This window comes from Rhinopithecus roxellana, chromosome 9 (assembly GCF_007565055.1).
Source record: "Rhinopithecus roxellana isolate Shanxi Qingling chromosome 9, ASM756505v1, whole genome shotgun sequence".
NCBI lineage: Eukaryota > Metazoa > Chordata > Mammalia > Primates > Cercopithecidae > Rhinopithecus > Rhinopithecus roxellana.
Window position 1 is genome coordinate 82968254 of NC_044557.1, and position 25029 is coordinate 82993282.

The following is a 25029-nucleotide window of genomic DNA, read 5'->3' on the forward strand; positions in this document are numbered from 1 at the left end:
CAGGGATTTTCTAAAGCAAGGCTGCTCCCATAGTAAGAATATTCCTGCTAGTTCTGATTTATGAAACAAATAGTTCATCTAGTGACAATTTCCACTCTTTTCCTGTCAAATACTATCACTAAATACATTTTGAATTTAGAGTATCAGTAAATGTGTCCTTGGAGCAGTGGTTTTCTTATGTGAGCCTACAAATTGGTGCTGTTCTGTGATGAAAATGGGAGAAATAAAAATAATGTACATTTTTTCTTCAAGCAAAAATCTGTCTTGAAATCATGAGTATTTTTTGTTAAAATTCCTTTGGTTTATAAAATGGTGGTGAGGGTACTTTTTAATTAAAAAATATTAATTGGCAAAATACAAAAGGTGGCAACTGTATGTCATTTGCAAAAATGCTTTCTGTAATTTAACTTGTCTATGAAATCCAAAAGTCTTGGATGCACTGATGAAGACTCAGACGAGCAGAATTTCAAGGAGAAGACGAGAGAGTATTGTTCTTTTGTCAGCAGTCATCTCCCAACAACAGGCAACACCATGCCTTTCTTTATAAGAATGCTTTGGTACCTTCAGATTACCCTTTCAGTGAAAAAAAAAAAAAAATGCAAACATGGATTTTCAAACTTTATCTATAATTATCTATATTCTGGATAAATATAAAACCATATCCATCCATCCATCTATCCATCCATCCATCCATCTTTAATCTAAATGATCCTATAGACAGAACGGAAAAAATGTAGGATAACACTTTTATATTTTCATTTTAAGAACGGTATGTAGGCCGGGCGCGGTGGCTCAAGCCTGTAATCCCAGCACTTTGGGAGGCCGAGATGGGCGGATCACGAGGTCAGGAGATCGAGACCATCCGGGCTAACACGGTGAAACCCCGTCTCTATTAAAAAAAAAAAATTAAAAAAACTAGCCGGGCAAGGTGGCTGGCGCCTGTAGTCCCAGCTACTGGGGAGGCTGAGCCAGGAGAATGGCGTAAACCCGGGAGGCGGAGCTTGCCGTGAGCTGAGATCGGGCCACTGCACTCCAGCCTGGGCGACAGAGCGAGACTCTGTCTCAAAAAAAAAAAAAAAAAAAAAAAAGAACGGTATGTAGTTTAAAAACTGGAAAAGTACACAAGTTTTTATAAACTAACTTTATTGAGACATAATTTATATACAGTAATTCCTACATATTTGAAATATCAAGTAGATGATGCTTGACAAAAATACAAAATATTTTCACCTCTTTCACTCCCCTTTACAGTCAGTCTCCCTTTTACCCACTACTCTAGGCAACCACTGATCAGACTGCTATCCCTGCAAGTTAATCTTGCAAGTTCTAGAATTTCATATGACTAGAATCACATATTATGTTCCCTTTTGTGTTTAACGTGTTTCACCGAGCACAATGTGAGATTCACTCATGTTGCATGCATCAGTAATAGGTTCCTTTTTATAGCTGAGTAGAGGTTTTGGTATGAACACACAATTCATTTATGCTCCTCTTGATTGATATAAGGGTTGTTTAGAATTTTTGGTTATTCTAATCTCTTTTGAAATTATTGGACTATAATTTTTAAGAACATAGGTTTCCATTTCTCCTGGGTGGATACTTTTGAAATTACTGGACTATAATTTTTAAGAACATACGTTTCCATTTCTCCTGGGTGGATACCTCAGAGTGGAATTGCAGAATCATCTCATAAGTCTGTGATTAACTTCATAAGAAACTTGACATTTTCAAATCAGGTGACTCCGTATTATACTCACATACAACATACATATAAGAGATTCATGTGTGCCACGTCCGCAGCAACACTGGGTATGGCTTAGTATTAGAATTTAAGCCATTCTACTGGGTGAAAAATATTATCTCATTGTGGTTTTTATTTGCATTTTCTTGATGACTTAATATTTCTGAGCATACTCTCATGTGTCTTTTGGCCATTCTTATATTTTCTTTGTGAAGTATGGTTTCAAATCTTTTGCCCATATTATTGGGTTATCTTCTTGAGTTTTAAAAGTTCTTTATGTATTTTGTATACAAGTTCTTTTTTAGATATATAATAAAAGTATTTTCTTCTTGTCTGTGGCTGGGCTTTTTCATTCCCTTGATGGATTCTTAGAAAAGCGGAAGGCTTTCAATTTTGATAAAGACCAATATAGAAGCCAATTGTGGTGGTGTGCATCTGTAATCCCAGCTACATGTGAGGCTGGAGTCATGGGAACTCTTGTGCCAAGAGCTCAAGTCCAGCTTGGGCAACAGAGCAAGACCCTGTCTCAAAAACATTAACAAAGAAAGAAAAGAAATAAAAAGACCAATTTATCAATGTTTTTCTTTTAAACTAAGTGCTTCTGGGGACATGTCTAATAATTCCTTGCCTATTCCTAAGTGTGAAAATGTTCTCTTACACTTCCTTCTAGAAATTGCAGAGAATTAAGTTTTATATTTAGGTCCATTATTTATTTTGAATTAAATGTTGTGTATAGTGTGATGCAGGAGCTGAAGTTCATTTATCCAGTTATTCCAGTACCCTGTAGTGAAGAGACCACCCTTTCTCTCATTGAATTGCTTTGGCACGATTTTTGAAAAACATTTAGCCATATATGTGTGAGTATATTTATGGCATTTCTATTTTGTTCTACTGTTAAAATCTACAAGTTAGTATTTATTCCAGTACCATATTATCTTAGTTATTGTTATTTTATAGTAATTCTTAAAATTAGGTGGGCAAGTCCTCAAAAGTTTGTTCTTTTTTCCATAGGAGTTTCACTACTCTAACGTCTTTGCACTTCCATACAAATTTCAGAATCAATGTGTTCATTTTATTTTAAAAAATCTGGTGTTATACATGTATACATATGTAATAAACCTGCATGTTGTGCACATGTACTCTAGAACTTAAAGTAAAATTTAAAAAATCTGGTGTTATATTGATTGTGATTGCAGTGAATCTATAGATCATTAGAATAATGGACATAATTTTAACATTGAATCTTCTAATCCACAAGTGTGAGATATCTCACCACTTATTTAGATCTTCAATTTCTCTTAGCAATGTTTTACAGTTTTCTGTGTAGAGTCTTAGATATATTTTGTTTAGCTATTACATAGTAATCTTGTATTTTGTGCAGTAAGTTATATTATTAGCTCTTATAGGATTTTTTTTCTTCATACAGGTTAAGCATCCCTAATCTGAAAATCCAAGATCTGAAACGCTCCAAAATCCAAAACTTTTTGAACACCAGCACGAAGCTCAAAGGAAATGCTCACTGCAGCACTTCAGATTTTAAATGTTTGGATTAGAGAAGCTCAACTGGTATGCATTCTGCAAATATTCCAAAATCCAAAAAAATACAAAACTGAAAACACTTCTGGTTCCACGTATTTTAGATAACACTCAACCTCTAGATCATACAGTTTTTTATATAAACCATTTGATCTATAAATAAAAATAATTTCACTTCTTTCTTTCTAATCTTTTTGCCTTTAGTTCTTTTCCTTGCTTTATTTCACTGGTCAGGGTCTTCAAAACAATATTTAATAGAAGGTAAGTAGCCAGGTGTGGTGGCTCATGCTTGTAATCCCAGCACTTTGGGAGGCTGAGGCGGGTGGATCACTTGAGGTCAGGAGTTCGAGACCAGCCTGACCCAACATTGTGAAACCCTGTCTCTACTAAAAATACAAAAAATTAACTGGGCATGGTGGCAGATGCCTATAATCCCAGCTACTAGGGGGAGGCTGAGGAAGGAGAACCCGGGAGGCGGAGGTTGCAGTGAGCCAAGATCATGCCACTGTACTCCAGCCTGGGTGACAGAGTGAGACTCTGTCACACACACATAAAAATAAATTTTAAAAAATAAGGTAAGAAAAGCTAATGCCCTTGTCAAACTCTGTAGATAAATTTTTTTTTAACTATTTAGGGTGATGTTATCTGTAAGTTCACCATAAATGCTGTTTATCAAGATTTCTGTTATTTCTACTTTTCTGATAAGTTTTTTAAAAACTGTGGACCAACACTGAATTTTGTCAAATGCTTTCTCTGCATCTATTGAGAAGAATGTATATTGGACATACATACTATAAAGTGTTCTCTAGATGCCAGTTAGGTCACATTGATTGACAATGCTGTTCAGATAATCAGAGGGTGATGTTGAAGTTTACAATGGTAATGGTAAATTTATCAATTTCTACCTGAATATTATCAGTGTTTGCCTTACGTATTTTGATGCTCTATGTTAAGAGTGCAAATGTTTAGAATTGTTATGTCTTCGTGGAGAATGTAACCCTATATCATTCTGTAATTGCCTTTTTTTTCTTTTTTGATCTCGCTCTGTTGCCAGGCTGCAGGGCAGTGGCATGATCTTGGCTCACTGCAACCTCCGCCTCCCGGCTTCAAGCGATTCTCCTGCTTCAGCCTCCTGAGTAGCTGGGACTACAGATGCATGCCATCATGCCCTGCTAATTTTTGTATTTTTAGTAGAGACAGGTTTCACCATATTGGCCAGGATGGTCTCAATCTCTTGACCTTGTGATCCACCAGCCTTGGCCTCCTAAAGTGCTGGGATTACAGGCATGAGCCACCACGCTTGGCCTAATTGCCCTCTTTATTCTTTTAACTCTTGTTCTGAAGTCTGCATTGTCTCAACTCAATATAAGTTTCTTGACTGTGTTTGTGTAATACATCTTTCTCCAATACTTTACTTTTAACCTGTGTACTTAAAGTGTGTTTCTTCTAGAGAGCACATAGCTAGGTTTTTTTGCTCCTAATCTGACAATCTCTGTCTTTTAACTACTGTGTTAAGACTATTCACATTTAAGGCCATTATTGATAGACTTAAAATTTACCATCTTTATACTTTTCTATTCATTGCTCTTGTTTCACTCTTTTCTCTTTGACCTTTTCTGATTTTAACTGAGTATTTGATGCCTTTTTTTTTTTTTTTTTTTTTTTTTTTGAGACGGAGTCTCGCTCTGTCTCCTGGGCTGGAGTACAGTGGCCGGATCTCGGCTCACTGCAAACTTCACCTCCTGGGTTTACGCCATTCTCCTGCCTCAGCCTCCCGAGTAGCTGGGACTACAGGTGCCCGCCACCTCGCCCCGCTAGTTTTTTTGTATTTTTTAGTAGAGACAGGGTTTCACCGTGTTAGCCAGGATGGTCTCGATCTCCTGACCTCGTGATCCGCCCATCTCGGCCTCCCAAAGTGCTGGGATTACAGGCTTGAGCCACCGCGCCCGGCCGATGCCATTTCATTTTATCTTCTCAACACACCAATTATCTTTCCTTTATAAAAAAATTTTTAAGCCGGGCGCGGTGGCTCAAGCCTGTAATCCCAGCACTTTGGGAGGCTGAGACGGGCAGATCACGAGGTCAGGAGATCGAGACCATCCTGGCTAACACGGTGAAACCCCGTCTCTACTAAAAATACAAAAAACTAGCCGGGCGAGGTGGCGGGCGCCTCTTGTCCCAGCTACTCCGGAGGCTGAGGCAGGAGAATGGCATAAACCCGGGAGGCGGAGCTTGCAGTGAGCTGAGATCTGGCCACTGCACTCCAGCCCGGGCGACAGAGCAAGACTCCGTCTCAAAAAAAAAAAAAAAAAAAAAAAAAAAAAAATTTTTTAGTGTTTGCCTTACAGTTAACAATATACGCAAGTAATCTAAGTCCACTTTCAAATAACACTGTTCTTCACATGTATTTGCAGGTACTCATAATAAAGCATTCTCTATTCCTCCCTTCCATCCCTTGTGACGTTGCTGTTATTCATTTTACTTAACTCTATGGTATAAAACCCAATGTATTATTGTTATTATTGCTTTAACCAGTTAGCTTTTAGATCAATTAATAAGAAAAAAAGGAATTTGTTTTACCTTCGTTTCTTCCTTTTTTGACGTTCTTCCTTGCTTTCTGTTGATTCGAGTTTCTGATCTATATCATTTTTCTTCTGCCTGAAGAACTTTTATTATTTCTTGCCGGGCAGTTTGCTGACACTGAATTGCTTCAGTTTTTGTTTGTTTGGGCAAGTCTTTCCTTACTTTTCTTTTCTGTTTGAAGAATAATTTTATTGGATATAGAATTGGCCAATTTTTTTTGTTTGTTTGTTTCAATCCTTTAAAGTTTTCACTCATTTTCTTCTTGCTTAAGAGGTTCTCATTAGAAGTGTCCTGGAATTCTTATCTCTTTTTCTCTGTAACGAAGGTATGTGATGTTTGTTTGTTTTTAAAATCTGACTCCTTTCAAAATTTTACCTTTGTCGTGTGTGTGTGTGTGTGTGTGTGTGTGTGTGTGTGTGTGTAAAGCAGTTCAAATATTTATCCTGTTTGGTGTTATCTGAAATTCTTGGATATGTGATTTGATATTTGTGATTAATTTTGGGAATTTGTTGTCATTACTAATTTGAACTATTCTTCTGTCTTCTCTTCTTCTTCTGACATTCTAGTAATGCATATGTTACATCTTTTAATACAGTCCCACAATTCTTGGACGTTCTGCTCTGCTGTTTTCATTCATTTTACTCTTTGCATTTTGGTTTTGGTGGTTTCTATTGATTTACCTCCAAGTTCACTGATTCTTTTCATGGCTGTGTTGAGTCTACTGATGATCCCATTGAAGGCACTCTTATTCGCTGTCACCGTGTTTTTTATTTCTAGTATTTTCTTCTGATTGTCTATTAGTTCCACTTCTCTGTTACATTAGTCATTTGTTCTGGTATATAGTTTACGTTTTGCATTAGTGCCTTTAACATATTAATCATATTTACTTTAAATTTCCTATTTGATAAACCTAACATCTGCGTCATATCTGAATCTGGTTCTGATGATTACTTTGTCTCTTCAGTTTGTTATTTTCTTACCTCTTGGCATGCTTCATAATTTTTTGTGTGTGTCTGAAACCTGGACATGTTGTATTTGGTAATAGGAACTTGGGAGGAGGCGTTTGGGGATATCCAATAAATAGTCCACTAGAACGAAGGAAGGGACTGGAAGATAGCATTATGCTTCATTGATGCCAGGAAGCAAGAATCTAATGGGGGCAGTCATCAGGAGCTTTCTTCAGCAAGAGTCTCTAACCTGGGAACCTAAGCAGGACCTAGGGGTGTGTTTCAGTCAAACTTCAACATAAACTTTCTTATTAAATTTTTCAACTACCAACTTACTGTGATAAATCTTACCATAGAGCCTTATCCTGGGAACTAGAGATGAGATACCTAACCCAGATGAAGAGAACTAAGGAGGGCTTTCTATAGGAGGTGGATCTAAAACTCAAGCCAGAAGGAAAACTGGAATTATTCAGGTGAATGGGTGGGTGTCATGATATTAGAAAGTATGACATTTGCGAACCCTTCAAAGTAGTTCAGCGGGCTTTCAGCTTGGAGGAGGAGGGAGTACAGGCAAAACCAAACACCATCACCATCACCCCTATCACCACCACCACTGACAACAACCACCACTACCACCACTGCCACTGCCACCATCACCACCACAATAATCCAACACCTTGAACAGAAAAACAGACTGCTTTTTAAAACTATAAAATGCTCATCCCTGGAGGTGTTGAAGCTAAGGCTGTCCAACCACACAGTAGGGATGTCAGAAAGGGTACACAGGGGGACATGTGGCTATATTGTAAGGGGGACACTCAGCCTCCATTCTTCCCATTCCCTTGTGGAGGAACTTCCTGACTAATGTTCCTGGCCTCTCTCCTGCCCTCCATTTGGTACTCATTCAGCCCAGTCCCATGTTCTGTCCTCACTTGAGACCTGTGTCCTGATGTAGTCTGCTTTCTGCCAAGCCTTAAAAGAGGCAGTGCTCAGTTGTGCTGGTGACTGGGATGATCCATTTAGAGAGGAAACATTCTTAGTAAATAAATTTGTCTACAGATATAAATTACACTCTCCAAAGGCTTTTATCAGGAATGGAGCTGGTATTTTGAGGTCCATTGACCTACCACTTGTGTTTATTTCTCATTGAAAGGGTCTTTTTTTTTTTTTCTTTCTTAAATTGACCCCATAAATCCTTGGATGACATCTAAAGTTGTTTCCAGCACTCAGAGGTCTTTTCCCCTGGATCATCAAGAAAACATAGTGCAGTACCCTTGGTTTAAGAATGCTGAGAAATAAATTATATATTTTAAAGTTAGTAAGTTTATAATTTAGAAAGCTAGTTAGTGTTCCATTGAAAGGGGTTAAAATGAAAAATCAATGGCTCTATTGGAAAACTAGGAGAAACAACTTATGCTCTAATCATATCAGAAACTTTACTATGTAAATATAACATTATGCTCAAGTTTCAATAAGACTATAGAGCAGTTCACACAAAAAAGAAATGTGAAAAAACAAATACAAAGATATAGGAAAGCAGAACACAATATCCAGAGGGGAAGTGATAAAGATGAGAAAATGTGTAGATGATGCACTGGATAGTTAAATATGTCTACATTTTGTTTGGTTATACTGGATTCTACTAAGTAGTATTCTCCTAAGTGCATTACAGAAAGTAATTATCCTAGTTCTTTTGACACTTCTTAACTACAGACTCCATTGGTCTCTACAGGGAACTCTAACCATAATAAAAGACTTGGAAGACAATCGCAGAAGGATCAAGGAATAGAACAGCTCAGAAAAATCAGCACTGAAGAGAACAGTGTAAGCAAATGCATGGAGCCACATTCCAAGGGTCCTAAAATGATAGTGATTTTTCCCTTTACTCAATAGCATATGCAGAACTATCCAATTTCAAGGTGCTACATCTCAGAATATTTTTTAAAAGGAAAAGAAGTACAAGTGGGTGATAGTTGCAGCATAAAAAACGGACCAGAGGCATACATCTATTTTGCAGGTAATCATTTAGAAATATGATAAATCAATAGGAATCATTTGTAAGTGATACTCATATGACAACTATTTATTCTTGCAGACATCTAAAGGATACCCATGTTTCGTCCATGAAGTAGACCAAGGAAACCCTTTATACATTCAAAGCAGCTTTTAAAAAATATTTTATATTCTGGGGAGCTCTGAGTGCTTCACCTCTGAAAACAAGTCTTTAAAGTTGGCAGGGGAAAGAACCCTTCACAGATAGAGGATTTGAAGCCGAACGAGATGAGGTGATGTTAGCAACCACCACAGGAAGAAACTTCAAACCCAAAGGGATGCTCGACTGTTCATAAAAGAATCTGAAAGTGCCTGTGAGCTTACACCTGGCCCCAGTAGAGTCTCCTCATCAGCATTTCAAGCCAGGCCTCAGAAAACTAGGGACAGAATCTTGCAAGCACAGAAATATATACAAATTTCTTTGCTTCAAACCTAATCTCATGATTTCAGTCTATATATCCTAATGCCTCTCCAGTGTTCTAACCATCCTGTTCTTTTTAAAGTGTGCTTCTGCAGGGAGTTCATGCTACTAGTAGAGCAGCACCCCCCTTAGCTAAGGTTTCGCTTTGTGCGGTTTCAGTTACTTGTGGTCAATTGTGGTCTGAAAATAGATGAGTACAGTACAATAAGATATTTCAAGAGACAGAGAGAGATGTTTATCTAATTATTATTATGGTATATTATTATTAATTGTTCTATTTTATCATTAGTTCTTGTTAATCTCTTATTGTACCTAATTAAAAAAAATTATCATAGATATGTATGTGTACACCATATAAATAGTGTTTGGTAATATCTATGGTTTCAGACATCCACTGGGGGTCCTGCTATGTTTCCCTTGCAGATAAGAGGGGACTACTGTAGCTTCTCTTCTAATTAAACACATCTGCCGCCAAAGAGCAGGTATCTCCTGGGCACAATAAAATTACCAAAAATTTTGATATTGCAAAAGATTTTGAACACTGATAAGTTAAAACATGTCTAAAGTTTTCTTAGACTTTGAAGCACCTAAGGGAAAATTTTGTTTAGAATTTAAGGTTCTTCAAATAAACACAGAAACAAATGTTAATATAGTAGAACTCTTTGTAAAAACAAATACAGACAATTTAAACAACTACTGAGGTTAAAGGGTAATTTTCAGAAAAGGTTAAAATCATGACTGTCATACAAATACAGAAGTGAACACATCTTTAAGATTTTAATTTAACTTATTAATGAGGAAACTGGCAAGACGTTAAAACCAGCCCAAAGGAGAATCTGAACAGCAGACACGATTATAGATCAGGAAGACTGAAATAAATGTGTAAATGGGAGGTAAAACTCACCTTTTCCACAGTGGCTAGGAAAGTCAACTGAACCTCTATGGAACAGAATTTACATGTCAATGGACAAAAATTATATTGTATTACTCTCTGTTATCTATAACTCACAGAGTTATAAAGTTGCTCCCTAGAATCAAAGAATTAGATAACCCAAATGTTGTGCTATAGATGACAATGCATAGTTTTCTGTGGAGGCACAATTTTTTCCCTACATGGATCACGACTATTTTATTTACCACTATATTCTGAAAACCTGGTATATGGTAGATAGTCTATAAATACTTGCTAAAAGGATGAATGAATGTCCACTATATGTGAGTCATTAAGCTAGGCCCTTCACATTCATCATCCCATTTAATCTTCCCCCAATTCTTTAAGATAAATATTATCGTTTTACTGACAAGAAACTAACGTGTGGCATCATGTTTCTATTACATGTCAAAGGCTGGGGTAGAGGGCAGCAGGGAGGATTTGACTCAGACCTATGTGCAGAAAACCTCTCTCTGTTTTCTTCTTCTTTTTCTCTCCATTTAATATATGTCTTTTTTATTTACCATCACTGGACCACGTGTCTCTAAATCAAGAGATGTTTGTATAAAACACTGATGTAACATGTTTCCTCAATGAGCATGATATAGGAGATCCTTGCTTTAAGAAAAATAAAAGAACAGCAGCACTCAGGAGAATCTAAGCATAAATAAGAGATACATGAACAATCTTTTCTTCAGCCTTAAAGATTAGCACAGGATATTTACTAGCCCAGAATGTTTTGTTTCCCATAGATGCTCCTTTCCCTCCTTTCCCAGCATAATAAAGCTGGATGAATTCAACATTGTGTGTATCATTCTGTTATCACAGATACCATCAGGGCAACACTTGGAAAAGAGCAGCAGCTCACATGCATTGTATGCTCATTGTGACTGTGGACCACCTTCATAGCAACACTATGAGGTAGATACTATTAGCATCTCCTCCTCTGCAGGTGAAGAGAGCTGACGTGCACCCAGCAACCTTTACAAAATCACAAGGCTATGATGCAGCTCTGGGCTGTGACCTGGTACTTGTAACCGTTCCCCTGTCCTCTCTAAAGTCACTCTACTGTCTGCACAGCCTGGTGAGGTTTGCTCTGTCATCACATCTTGAGTTTTACAAACCTCTGCTCTTTTCATCACAGCCTCCGAGAGTACTGGGATTCCCACAACTTCTAGCATCATAGGGCTGGTAAATGCGCACTGGCTGAAGTCCTGAAAGCTATTTTCTGGCCACTTGGCACTTGTGATCTTTTGGGTATTTTGCATTCACTCTTGGAGAGGCAGGGGCCAGAGAACAGCAGAAGAGAGTGGTCTTCTGAGATTTCAAATAGGTGAATGTCAAAAAGATGTAGACCAAAAGTTAATCTGAAATCATTCTCTCTGTTCCCTAAGTCCCCAAATAATTCCCTGCTTTCTTCTTCTTGCCAGAAAATAGGCTGCCCTTAAAAGGAAATAACAGCATGTTTTTCGACACCTCCAGGTGAGTCCTGACATGAATAGTAGCACAATGCCGGCATGTAAAAGGAGTCAATAAACGGTTAGCTTAGTGGTTTACCTATATTATTTCATTTAATGTTCACAATGTCTGAGTCAGGTACTATTATCTTTATTTTGGAGATGAGGAAGTGAGGTTAAGTAAATTGCCCAGGTTAAGCAGCTTGCCAAGATCCCAAGAAAGTTGTGATTTCCCAATACCAGGTGTGTTTCAGGAAGACCAAGTCTGCCACTAAAAACATATGACAACTGTTTGAAATACATACCTCATTTCCACACTCCTGTCCTCATGTCACTTAGCAGAAAACCTTGGGAAGTGGGACCATTTATTCCATACGCACTGAAGCATGAATCTTTATTTCTGAGGACTGTAAGGCTCATCCTCTTCAAACCATTATAAATGCTTATCCTTCCCTCAAGGGGACCTCATAATTCTCACCCCTAATAAAAGATAACACTGCTTTCAAATAAGATCATGAAAAAGGCTTTGCCATTACTATCGCACAGACATTAAGAAACATTAAGCAGCCATTATCTGATGAAGGCTACCATAATCAGGCAAATGGTTACTAACTGATTGATTACATTTAGGAGTAGAATAACTGACCCTAGATGGGCTTTTCTTATACTCTTAAGGGAGGAACTAAGAAAATGAAATGTAGACACTTGGAATCGAAGCTAAGTACCCGCACTGCCTTCCGAATTTCATAGATTTCATCCAAAAGGGCCATTGGCTCTAGTTGGGAGTGGCAGAGAAGAAATGCATAAAGGACCATTTTTATATTTAAGATAGAAGGATTTTACTCTCTTGTTTGTTAACTCAGCTTGAGCTACCATTGGGTGTTTTCCCTATATATTTAGACATATCAATGTGGTCAGCAGGAATCTAGGATCATCTAGCTCAGCATTTTTTTGAACATTTAGTGTTTAAATGTTTAAAAAAGTTTTTTTTTTTTAATCAATCAAGTTTTCAAAATCAATCAAGTTTTCTGTGTGTTTCAAATATATACAACAGACATAAAGGGAGTGGCTTTGGTTCACATACCCGCCTCTACCCAAAGCACACCCACGTCCCTTTGGCTACACTTAGAAGACCACCGACTGAGACCTCTTCTAAGAAGGTGAACTGACCTGCCCTAGATCTCACAGCTACAGCCTAAGAGTGGAACTGCAAAAATAAATACTTTCTGCTTAACAAGTCCTTTTCATAGTAATGGGGTGAACAGACCGAGAGAGATTAGGATTTGTCATGATAGAAAGTATGGGTTTGGAAAGAGGTTTGTCATCTAGAGTGTTCAGCTATTTCATGACAAGTCACTTTACCACCAGAGTGAAATCATTTTCTCAGAAAAAAAGATCTGGACTAGAAACGACTTCTTAACATTGTTTCTCCCTTGAAGCTACACAGTTTTGGTTTACAGAGTGTATCCTCAGTCCTATCTTTCACTGCACCATCTGTGAAGGGAAAAGAGAAGTGTTGCCTACATACAAGCAGAATCTTAGGGTGAAAGGGCAGGCAAGGTCTGGAAAAGCCCCCTTACTCTGATGGGCTACCACAGTGGGCATATTTGCTCCATCTTGCCCACTCTATCTCCCAATTGAGAGACTTGATCTGAAGGCCCTTTATGGTTCACTATCCTGTTCTATTTTCTGCTTTCAAGTACTTATTGACCTCCACATGTAATATTCGAACACCCTTGATCTAAATGGAATCGTAATCTGTGCCTTGAAAGTATTCATCCCAAGGGCAGAGAGTTAGTATTATTATACTCCATTTCGGAAACTTGGAACATTGCTAGGTGCAGATACTAGAAGATGGTCAACAGGGAAACAGATGGCCAGAGGACAGGAGTGTCAGGGAAACTGACATTCCCCCTGGACTCTTTCACGTGATTGGATACAGGTATATAGCTCACCCAGTCAAAGAAGTCAATATACTTTATCTTAAACATTTTTTAAAAAGCATTTTCCTATTTAGAATCCTTTTCTACTTAGCAGATCTACATAGTGATTCCATAGCCAAGTTCATGTGAAAGACTTCCTTCTTTCCTTTCTCTCTGATTGGTGTGCTCTTATTTTCTCTAGGATCCCCCAACCCTGCACCCTGATTCCCATATAGTTTTACAATGGATGCTCAAAATTCACAGTTTTCTATAATAACCATGTATGTTTGTTAAATAGCATGGCTCACATGGATCTGGAATTTATCACCCCTTTGAAAGTAAACCCATGCCAGAAAATTTCAGCAGGAAGATATTGTTTTATTCGTAAGGGTATGGGAAAGGCCATCGTGACTGGGAGAAAGAAAGGGAGTGAAATATCTGGGATACTGCATACTTTACCAGTTATGTCATGCTGTTTGAATGACTCACTGTAGATCTGATACTGATTCGGACAATGTTTCTTCAACCACTTGCAGACATCCTGCTGGGTCCATAGAGCCACCGGTTTAGACAGCTTCACTGTAGCTGACTATAAATAAAGAAGGAAAAGAAGATCTGTCAATGCTGGCCCCATGCCTAGGAAGACACTCTAGTTAAAAGTCTTAAGAGTGTGTTAAAGGCTACAGACTGGATTCCCTGAAGATAAATATCTAGTTCTTGTCTTCCTCCTAACCTCTGCAGACCTTCTCAATACTGCTGCAAAGCACAAAGAAAAGGTCCGGGTGGAGAAGCTGTGAAAATGATCTAACCATCTCTGCTGAGAAAAAATGCCAAGGAATCCTTAGGACGTAGTGTTTTTTAATGAATACTCTAGCAAAAAACAAGGGGTTGCTAAGCAATTAATTACATTATAGGGGAGAAATAGCTGTGGCCCCAAGTGCCTTTCTTTGTATTCCAAGAAGGTATTTATCTCTTGCTGTCCCTGACATTTCTAGAGCCTAGTACAACACTGGTTCCATGAAGTGCTAATAATAATTTTAGGAATGAATGTTATTGGATTTAGATAATTGCATACTAAGAACTGCAAGTCTGCCTGGGGGCTCTGGACCTAGGGTGGCCCTGAAATGGTCAGGAGCATTAGTTACACCAAAGTGGGGAAGCAAAAAGTCAATTCTACCAGGATGTGGGGAACGGTAATAAGATAATGGGGGCAGTTAGGCTTTACACAGAAGCCAACTAGTCAAGGTCTTTTTTTTTGTTCATTGGATCTTTCAGGGAAGTATTTATGAGGAAACACACACACACACACACACACACACACACAAACACAAGGAGTGAGAAGAGCTTAGCCTTTGACAAATGATGGATTAACAAATACATTTATTAGTGAATAAGCATCAATTTCATGCCAGATGATGGTCTCCCTCAGAGATCCCAGGAATTTGGTTTTGGACAGATTAATGCTTCACTATCTAGAATATTTATCATGCTGGATCAGTGTTTGCCAAGAAAGTAAAGCCATCCTATCAGCAGCTGTTTGAAGACTCTTGGGTGGTACAAGGACATGGCCATTATTATCCCTGCTCTTCACTATAGGCATCATCTCCTTCCACTTCTCTATCAAATCTTTCAGATTAAGGCAAGGGGAGAGACTTCATTTGGTAGGAGTGTGATTGTAACACCTGCTGACATGTTTGTTGCTCTTGTTTCCTTGACAAAGAAATGGCTTGCTTCAGTCTCAGAATCTTAAAAAAAAAAAAAAAAAAAAAAAAGCAGTATATCTAGCATCTAATAACTTTTAAAAACTTTTTAGTACATTTAAAGTTACCCTTTATTTGATGGCAAATAAATTATGGCAAAATAAATTTTATTTTCTGTAGCAATATCTTCTTAGCTTTTTAAACAAATTTGAGTTTAAAGAACTATCCCAGAGGCCAATTTTTAGTTAAAAAAAAAAAACAATGGTGCAGATGATGAGAGAGTCATAGTGAAAACAGTGGAAGCAATATGGAAGCGATTCAAGGTTGGAAAGCCAATGCTCAGGTGTTTTTTTTTATTTGTATGTTTCCAGTCATATGAGTCCTTAGGTCATTGCTTTCACAATAATCACAATGCTGATCACTTTTTATTTTGTACTGTGATATTTTTCTTTTATTAATTGTGGTAGATTGTGTTTTCCAAAGATGATTTTATATATGTCCATATATTCATATATGTATGTTTTCATATAGACATATATACACATACATATGTATCTGCTTTTCATTCAATGGGACTGACATTTATTTCTTCCACTAACATGTGGGGTTGATGCTCCCTCTGATTCCATTTCAGCAGGGTATGTGACCTTCCTGACCAATGTAGTACAGTGGAATGGATGCTACGTGACTTCTGAGGCTAGGTCATAAAAAAGACACAGTTTCTGCCTGATTTGCTCTCTGGCACTGACCTTTGGAAACCCACCATCATGCTGTGAGGAAGCCCAGGCCACATGGAGAGACCATGTGTACGAGTTTTGGCCAATTTGCCAGCTAAGGTCTCAGTTGACAGTCATCACCAACGACCAGACAAATGAATGAATAAGCCTCAGATGATTCCAGCCACTAGCCTTCAAATCTTCCAGCCAAGGCCCCCCAGATACCACAATAGAGAGTCGATCCATCTTTGCAGTGCCCTGAGTGAATCCCTGACCCACATAATCCATGAGCATTGTAAACAGTTGTCTAATGCCGCTAAGTTCTGGGGTAAATTGTTTTGCAATCCTAGTAAGTGGAATACGTGGTGATGTTGGGAGGGTGAGATCTGTTATAATTTTGTGCTCCCCAGAGTGTCTTGCTTTCAGTAGATGCCGTGTATATCCACAAGGATTAAGTGAATGAATTAATGAATGAAACAGCATTCACAGACATAGCTTGCTATTTAATCAGCAGTGACTTTCACGTTCAGCCCTTGCTTCTCTACCCTGCTGTGTGTTGTGCCTACATGTCTCCTAATGAAACATGCCTGCAGCCCTTCATACTAGGGTCATGGGCTGCAGCCATTTTCCCTCTAACTTCTGTGGGAAACCATACTGACTTTGCCTAATTTTGATGAGAGAGGAAGACGTTGGGCATGGAGGGTATAAATGAATAAATGTTTTTATTGTTGATGATGTTTAGTTTAGTTTTTTTTTTCTCTTTGTTCATCATCACGTCCTTTCCTTTGCACAATTAGGAAACTAGAATTTTAGATCTTTTAGCTAGAAATCACTTACCACCAGGTTTCACAAGTCAGCACCTCTGAATCTAGTTCTTTCCTGCTCTACAAATGTTCCTTCAGATTAGCTGGATGAGTTTATAGCTGACACATCATTACCCTGAAACTCTTGCAAGTAAAGCTAATCACATCTTTTGAAAACTCCTGTAAACCAGTCACAGAAGGCTGTAAGCGAGGAAGGGAAAGGCAGAAGGATAAAGCTGCTTATGCATTAATATACTAAACTTTTTCCTTCTTGGAAGGTCATGCTTTAAGTTGCTCATTTCCTGGGAAAGGGAGGACACTCAGCCTCAACTGGGCTTCAGGTGGAGATTTACCCAAACACACCAAGCTGACTCAGAATGCATCCTCACCAGCCCACCATGTATGCTTTCTGTCATGCGAATCCCTGTGAAGAGACCACCAAACAGGCTTTGTGTGAGTAATAAAGCTTTTTAATCACCTGGGTGCAGACGGGCTGAGTTCGAAAAGAGAGTCAGCGAAGGGAGATAAGGGTGGGGCTGTTTTATAGGATTTGGGTAGGTAAAGGAAAATTACAAAGGGGGGTTGCTCTCTGGCGGGCAGGAGTGGGGGTCACAAGGTGCTCAGTGGGGGATCTTTTTGAGCCAGGATGAGCCAAGAACTTTCACAAGGTAATGTCATCACTTAAGGCAAGGACTGGCCATTTTCACTTATTTTGTGGTGGAATGTCATCAGTTAAGGCGAGGCAGGGCATTTTCACTTCTTTTGTGATTCTTCAGTTACTTCAGGCCATCTGGGCGGACTTGCAAGTCACAGGAGATGCGATGGCTTGGCTTGGGCTCAGAGGCCTGACACTTTTGTTCTAAGTTTTCCTTTTATCATGAATTCAGAGCTTCTGAGGCTAACACTCAAGGAGCTGCTTTGCTTTATCCTTCAGCATATACTCTTAGTAGGCATATACTAGAAAGAGCATATACTCAAAACTTTAGGCATAGATTTTTAAGACTGTATGAGGCTGGGCACAGTGGCTCATGTCTGTAATCTCAGCACTCTGGGAGACTGAGGCGGGAAGATCACCTGAGGTCAGGAGTTCAAGACCAGCCTGGTCAACATGGTGAAATCCCATTTCTACTAAAAATACAAAAATTAGCTGGGCATGGTGGCATGCACCTGTAATCCCAGCTACTTGTGAGGCAGGAGGACTGCTTGAACCTGGGAGGTGGAGATTGCCTTGAGCAGAGATCGTGCCATTGTACACCAGCCTGGGTGACAGAGAGACACTGTCTCATAAAATAAAAAACACTGTCTCAAAAAAAAAAAAAAAAAGTTAAGATGGTATGAGCCTACAGAAATGCCTCCATGTAAACAGGCATAATAAGTAAAATGAGGGGAATAAAGATTCCTACCTTTTGTCTCTTCTTAATCAAATGGTAATAAAGGTATTGATACCATTTATCAGGTGATTCCTAGCCTTGGCATTTTAATAAAATTACTATTAGTTTGCCACACCTTAAGAGCTGTAATGACTCCAGTTACCCCAGTCTGCTTCTTCTTTTGGGATTCTCGGAGCTGACTTTGATTTGTTCTGCCTGAACTTCTTTTGTAGCACCCAGGGTCAACCTCAGTTACTCCCCCTTCCATCAACATTTCCTACATCCCCACAGCTACCAAATGTTGGGAGTGAATGTCATAATCTGATTCATTTAAAGAGCTTACACTTTACTTCCATGTGCAATTAGAACAACAAGAAGTACATGTTAAACCATTCCAGTTGAATTCAACGTATTGTCCCACTGAAGGTAGGAAAGGAGAGGCAGAGCTGTCAACGCCTTCAACCACCTCCTTTCCTTAGCATCCAACACCTACACTCTATTCACAGCCATCCCTAGACGATGACTTTCTCTGATATGCTGCTGGCTTTTTTTTCCCGCTGTAGGGGCCTAAGCCTAAATAATAATAGTTCATAAAGCAAAGAAATAAAGCATTTCACATTTACTAGAAACAGTGAACTCATAAGAAAAAAACATCCTGCCCAACGGCAAACATTAAAAAAACATTTGCCCCAGTTCTCTTTCTCCATGTTCATGTCTACCACATCATTCTCTGAATTTACAACCCCGGAGACAATTTTGGTTTATTTTGCTGCCCTGAAACAGGCCCGAGGCAATTTGTTATCTTAACCCCTATGCATAGTGACACCAAGCAGAATTCCAGACATTTCCTTTCTGAATTGGTCCTGGCCTTGCTACAGACAAACTGAAAGTGCATTTCAGACGCTTTTCCTTTCTGATGCCTTTCTGTTTTACAGGAAGAACTCACTTTATGCAAAATACACATTCCTGAGAGAAAGGTTGTTTGCAAATTACTTTTTTTTTGGCAAATGATTTCTATTTTAATTTACTCTTATATAATAAATTCAGTTATGTTTTACAGTAATTCTGATTTGTATTTAACTGGAAAGGACTCTGAAACATTAAGTTTTAAGTTCTCCAAGGTAAACTTGAAGATTTTCTGCTAAGTAACAGAATAATTAAATGCTTTAAAGAAGTTTGAAATTGAAAGAACATATTGCAAAATGTCTTTAAAGTTAAATTTTTATTTTGTGATTCAATTATCCCTTAGCTTATCTGTTTTACAATATAAATTCTCTTTTAATTTACTGGGCTTTGATTTATAAGAGAACACTACAATTGTAAGATCCCAATGGTTGTACAAACTCTTAACTAGGTAAGCCCAGTTGGTTGATTATAAAAAAATAGAGAATGCTTAGACTGTTTACCTTCATTGACAGGACAAAGTAAGCTTTATGGCCAAATTTCAAAAAGTGGTAAACATATTTTTAGTATCTCATTATAAGCAAGTGTTTGCAAGCTCTAAGTGTCAGGTCTCTGAGCCTAAGCCAACCCATCGCCTCCCCTGTGACTTGCACATATATGCCCAGATGGCCTGAAGTAATCGAAGAATCACAAAAGAATTGAAAATGCCCTGTCCTTGCCTTAACTGATGACATTCCACCACAAAAGAAGTGAAAATGGCTGGTCCTTGCCTTAAGTGATGACATTACCTTGTGAAATTCCTTTTCCTGGCTCAACCTGGCTCAAAAAAGCTCCCCCACTGAGCACCTTGTGACCCTCACTCCTACCTGCCAGAGACCAACCCCCCTTTGACTGTAATTTTCTTTTACCTACCCAAATCCTATAAAACAGCCCCACCCCTACCTCCCATCACTGACTCTCTTTTTGGACTCAGCCAACCTGCACTCAGGTGATTAAAAAGCTTTATTGCTCACACAAAGCCCGTTTGGTGGTCTCTTCACACGGACGTGCATGACATTTTGGTGCCGAAACCCAGGATAAGATTTTGGTGCTGTGACTTGGATCAGGGGACCTCCCTTGGCATATCAATCCCCTGTCCTCCTGCTCTTTGCTCCATGAGAAAGATCCACCTATGACCTCAGGTCCTCAGACTGACCAGCCCAAGGAACATCTCACCAATTTTAAATCTGGTAAGTGGCCTCTTTTTACTCTCTTCTCCAACCTCTCTCACTATCCCTCTACCTCTTTCTCCTTTCAATCTTGATGCCACACTTCAATCTTTCCCTTCTCTTAATTTCAGTTCCTTTCCTTTTCTAGTAGAGACAAAAGAAATGCGTTTTATCCGTGGACCCAAAACTCTGGCGCCGGTCACAGACTTGGGAAGACAGTCTTCCCTTGGTGTTTAATCATGTGGGGATTCCTGCCTGATAATTCACCCACGTTTCAGAAGTGTCTGACCACGCAGGGACGCCTGCCTTGGTCCTTCACCCTTAGCAGCAAGCACTGCTTTTCTTGGGGGGGCAAGAACCCCCAACCCCTTTTCTCCCTGCCTCTACCCCTTCTCTGCTTTTCTGGGGGGAAAGAACCCCCAACCCCTTATCTCCATGCCCCGACCCTTATCTCCACACCCCGACCCCTTATCTCTGTGCCCTGACTCCTTATTTCCATGCCCCAACCCCTTATGTCCGCACTCTTTCCCGCTTTTCTGGAGGGCAAGAACCCCCGACCCCTTATCTCCATGCCCCGACCCCTTATCTCTGCATCCCGACCCCTTTCCTGCTTTTCTGGAGGGCAAGAACCCCCCAACCCCTTCTCTCCGTGTCTCTACTCTCTGTTTTCTCTGGGCTTGCCTCCTTCACTATGGGCAACCTTCCACCCTCCATTCCTCCTTTGTCTCCCTTAGCCTGTGTTCTCAAGAACTGAAAACCTCTTCAACTCACACTTGACCTACTAAATGCCTTATTTTCTTCTACAATGCTGCTTGACCCCAATACAAACTCGACAGTAGTTCCAAATAGCCAGAAAATGGCACTTTAGATTTTTCCATCCTACAAGATCTAAATAATTCTTGTCGTAAAATAGGCAAACAGTCTGAGGTGCCTGACGTCCATGCACTCTTTTACACATTGGTCCCTCCCTAGTCTCTGTTGCCAATGCAACTCGTCCCTCATCTTCCTTCTTTCCCTCCCGCCTGTCCCCTCAGTCCCAACCCCAAGCATTGCTGAGTCTTTCTAATCTTCCTTTTCCACAGACCCATCTGACCTCTCCCCTCCTCGCTAGGCTAAGCTAGGTCCCAATTTTCCTCAGCCTCTGCTTCCCCACCCTATAATCCTTTTATCACCTCCCCTCCTCACACCTGGTTCAGCTTGCACTTTCATTCTGCGACTAGCCCTCCCCTACTTGCCCAGCAATTTCCTCTTAAAAAGGTGGCTGGAGCTAAAGGCATGGTCAAGTATAATGCTCCTTTTTCTTTATTCAACCTTTCCCAAATCAGTTAGCGTTTAGGCTCTTTTTCATCAAATATTAAAAACCCAGCCCAGTTCATGGCCCGTTTAGCAGCAACCCTGAGACGCTTTTCAGCCCTAGACCCTGAAAGATCAGAAGGCCATCTTATTCTTAACATGCATTTTATTTTATTACCCAATCTGCTCCCAACATTAAATAAAGCTCCAAAAATTTAATTCCGGCACTCAAGCTCCACAACAGGACTTAATGCACTTTGCCTTCAAGGTGTACAATAATAGAGGCAGCCAAGTAGCAACTTATTTCTGAGTTGCAATTGCTTACCTCCACTGTGAGACAAACACCAGCCACATCTCCAGCACACAACTCCAAATGCCTGAAACGCAGCTACCAGGGGTTCCTCCAGAACCTCCTCCCCAAGGAGCCTGCTACAAGTGCCAGAAATCTAGCCACTGGGCCAAGGAATGCCCACAGTCTGGGATTCCTCTGAAGCCATGTCCCATCTGTGCAGGATCCCAATGGAAATCAGACTGTCCAAATCGCCTGGCAGCCACTCCCCGAGCCCCTGGAACTCTGGCCCAAGGCTCTCTGACTGACTCCTTCCCAGACCTTCTCGGCTTAGCGGCTGAAGATTGATGCTACCCCATCACCCTGGAAGCCTCCTGGACCATCACAGACGCCTTGGGTAACTCTTACAGTTGAGGGTAAGTCCATCCCCTTCTTAATCAATATGGAGGCTACCCATTCCACATTACCTGCTTTTCAAGGGCCTGTTTCCCTTGCCTCCATAACTGTTGTGGGTATTGACGGCCTGGCTTCTAAATCTCTTAAAACTCCCCAACTCTGGTGCCAACTTGGACAACATTCATTTATGCACTCCTTTTTAGTTATCCCCACCTACCCAACTCCCTTATTAGGTCAAGATATTTTAACTAAATTATCTGCTTCCCTGACTATTCCTGGGCTACAGCCATACCTCATTGCCCCCTTTTCCCCAGTTCAAAGCCTCCTTCGCATCCTCCTCTTATATCCCCCCACCTTAACCCACAAGTATAGGATACCTCTACTCCCTCCTTGGCTACTGATCATGCACCTCTTACCATCTTATTAAAACCTAATCATCCTTACCCCACTCAATGCCAATATCCCATCCCGCAGCACACTTTGAAAGGATTAAAGCCTGTTACTCACTTGCTACAGCATGGCCTTTTAAAGCCTGTAAACTCCCCTTACAATTCCCCCATTTCGCCTGTCCTAAAACCAGACAAGGCTTACAGGTTAGTTCAGGATCTGTGCCTTATCAACCAAATTGCTTTGCCTATCTACCCCATGGTGCCAAAGCCATATACTCTCCTATCCTCGATACTTCCCTCCACAACCCATTATTCAAACATACTTTCTTTACTATTCATTTACACCCTTCATCCCAGCCTCTCTTCGCTTTCACTTGGACTGACCCTGACACCCATCAGGCTCAGCAAATTACCTAGGCTGTACTGCTGCAAGGCTTCATAGACAGCCCCCATTACTTCAGTCAAGCCCAGATTTCTTCCTCATCTGTTACCTATCTCAGCATAATTCTCATAAAAACACACGTGCTCTCCCTGCTGATCATGTCTGACTAATCTCCCAAACCCCAATCCCTTCTACAAAACAACTCCTTTCCTTCCTAAGCACGGTTAGTGCAGTCAGAATTCTCACACAAGAGCCGGGACCACGTCCTGTGGCCTTTCTGTCCAAACAACTTGACCTTACTCTTTCAGCCTAGCCCTCATGTCTGCGTGCAGCAGCTGCCACTGCTTTAATACTGTTAGAGGTCCCCAAAATCACAAACTATGCTCAACTCACTCTACAGTTCTCATAACTTCCGAAATCTATTTTCTTCCCCCTATCATCACTCAAGACAATGCTTATGCTGATAAGGTAGCCAAAAAACCAGCCATCAAAAGGCATCAGATCCCATCGCTCAGGACAATGCTTATGCTGATAAGGCAGCCAAAAAAGCAGCTAGCATTCCAACTTCTATCCCTCATGGCAGTTTTCCTCCTTCACATAGGTCACTCCCACCTACTCCCCCGCTGAAACTTCCACCTATCAATCTCTTCCCACACAAGGCAAATGGTTCTTAGACCAAGGAAAATATCTCCTTCCAGGCTCACAGGCCCATTCTATTCTATCGTCACTTCATAACCTCTTCCATCTAGGTTACAAGCCACTAGCCTATCTCTTAGAACCTCTCATTTCCTTTCCATCCTAGAAATCTATCCTTAAGGAAATCACTTCTCAGTATTCCATCTGCTATTCTACTACTCCTCAGGAATTTCTCAGGCCCCCTCCCTTCCCTATACATCAAGCTCAGAGATTTGCCCCCGCCCAGGATGGGCAAATTGACTTTACTGACATGCCTCGAGTCAGGAAACTAAAATACCTCTTGGTCTAGGTAGACACTTTCACTGGATATGTAGAAGCCTTTCCTACAGGGTCCGAGAAGCAAACCACGGTCATTTCTTCCTTTCTGTCAGACATAGTTCCTCAGTTTGGCCTTCCCACCTCTATACAGTCCAATAGCAGACCAGTCTTTATTAGTCAAATCACCCAAGCAGTTTTTCAGGCTCTTGGTATTCAGTGAAACCTTTGTATCCTTTACCATCCTCAATCTTCAGGAAAGGTAGAACAGACTAATGATCTTTTGGAAGCACACCTCACCAGGCTCAGTCACCAGCTTGAAAAGGACTAGACAGTGCTTTTGCCACCTTCCCTTTTCAGAATTCAGGCCTATCCTTGGAATTCTACAGGGTACAGCCCATTTGAGCTCCTGTGTGGACACAGGTCCACACAGTGGACCTTTTATTAGGTCCCAGTCTCATTCCAGACACGAGCCCAACTTGAACTGCACCCCCAAAACCTGAATGGAGCCTGGAAACTCACCAACCAAGCAAGTGATTGCACTGAACCCTCTTAGGCTCTCTCTAATTAGATGTCCTAGGTCCTCCCAAATCTTAGTCCTTTAATACCTGCTTTTTCTCCTTCTCTTATTCAGACCTTGTGTTTTCCGTTTAGTTTTTCAATTCATACAAAATTGCATCCAGGCCATCACCAATCATTCTATACGACAAATGCTCCTTCTAACAACCCCACAATATCACCTCTTACCACAAAATCTTCCTTCAGCTTAATCTCTCCCACTCTAGGTTCCCATACCACCCCTAATCCTGCTTGAAGCAGCCCTGAGAAACATTGCCCTTTATCTCTCCATACCACCCCCCAAAAATTTTCACTGTCCCAACACGTCAATATTATTTTCTGTTATTTTTCTTATTAATATAAGAAGGCAGGAATGTCAGGCCTCTGAGCCCAAGCCAAGCCATTGCATCCCCTGTGACTTGCACATATATGCCCAGATGGCCCAAAGTAGCTGAAGAATCACAAAAGAAGTGAAAATGCC

At 40.2% G+C, this 25029-nt stretch overlaps 1 protein-coding gene across 7 annotated transcripts in view; it reads right to left on the reverse strand.

The window, feature by feature from the left end:
- The window catches only part of SAMD12 (sterile alpha motif domain containing 12), a 489179-nt gene that overhangs the window by 290953 nt on the left and 173197 nt on the right, over positions 1-25029 (reverse strand). For 6 of the 7 annotated variants that reach the window (XR_004059325.1, XM_010359030.2, XM_030938009.1 and 3 more), the window contains exon 3: positions 14050-14179. Coding sequence is in view for 6 of the 7 variants with exons in the window: in XM_010359030.2 (XP_010357332.2) it covers positions 14050-14179 (130 nt within the window). In the remaining variant the exon portion in view is untranslated. The remainder of the gene's footprint in view (positions 1-14049; positions 14180-25029) is intronic. The other variant, XM_030938010.1, reaches the window with a different exon arrangement.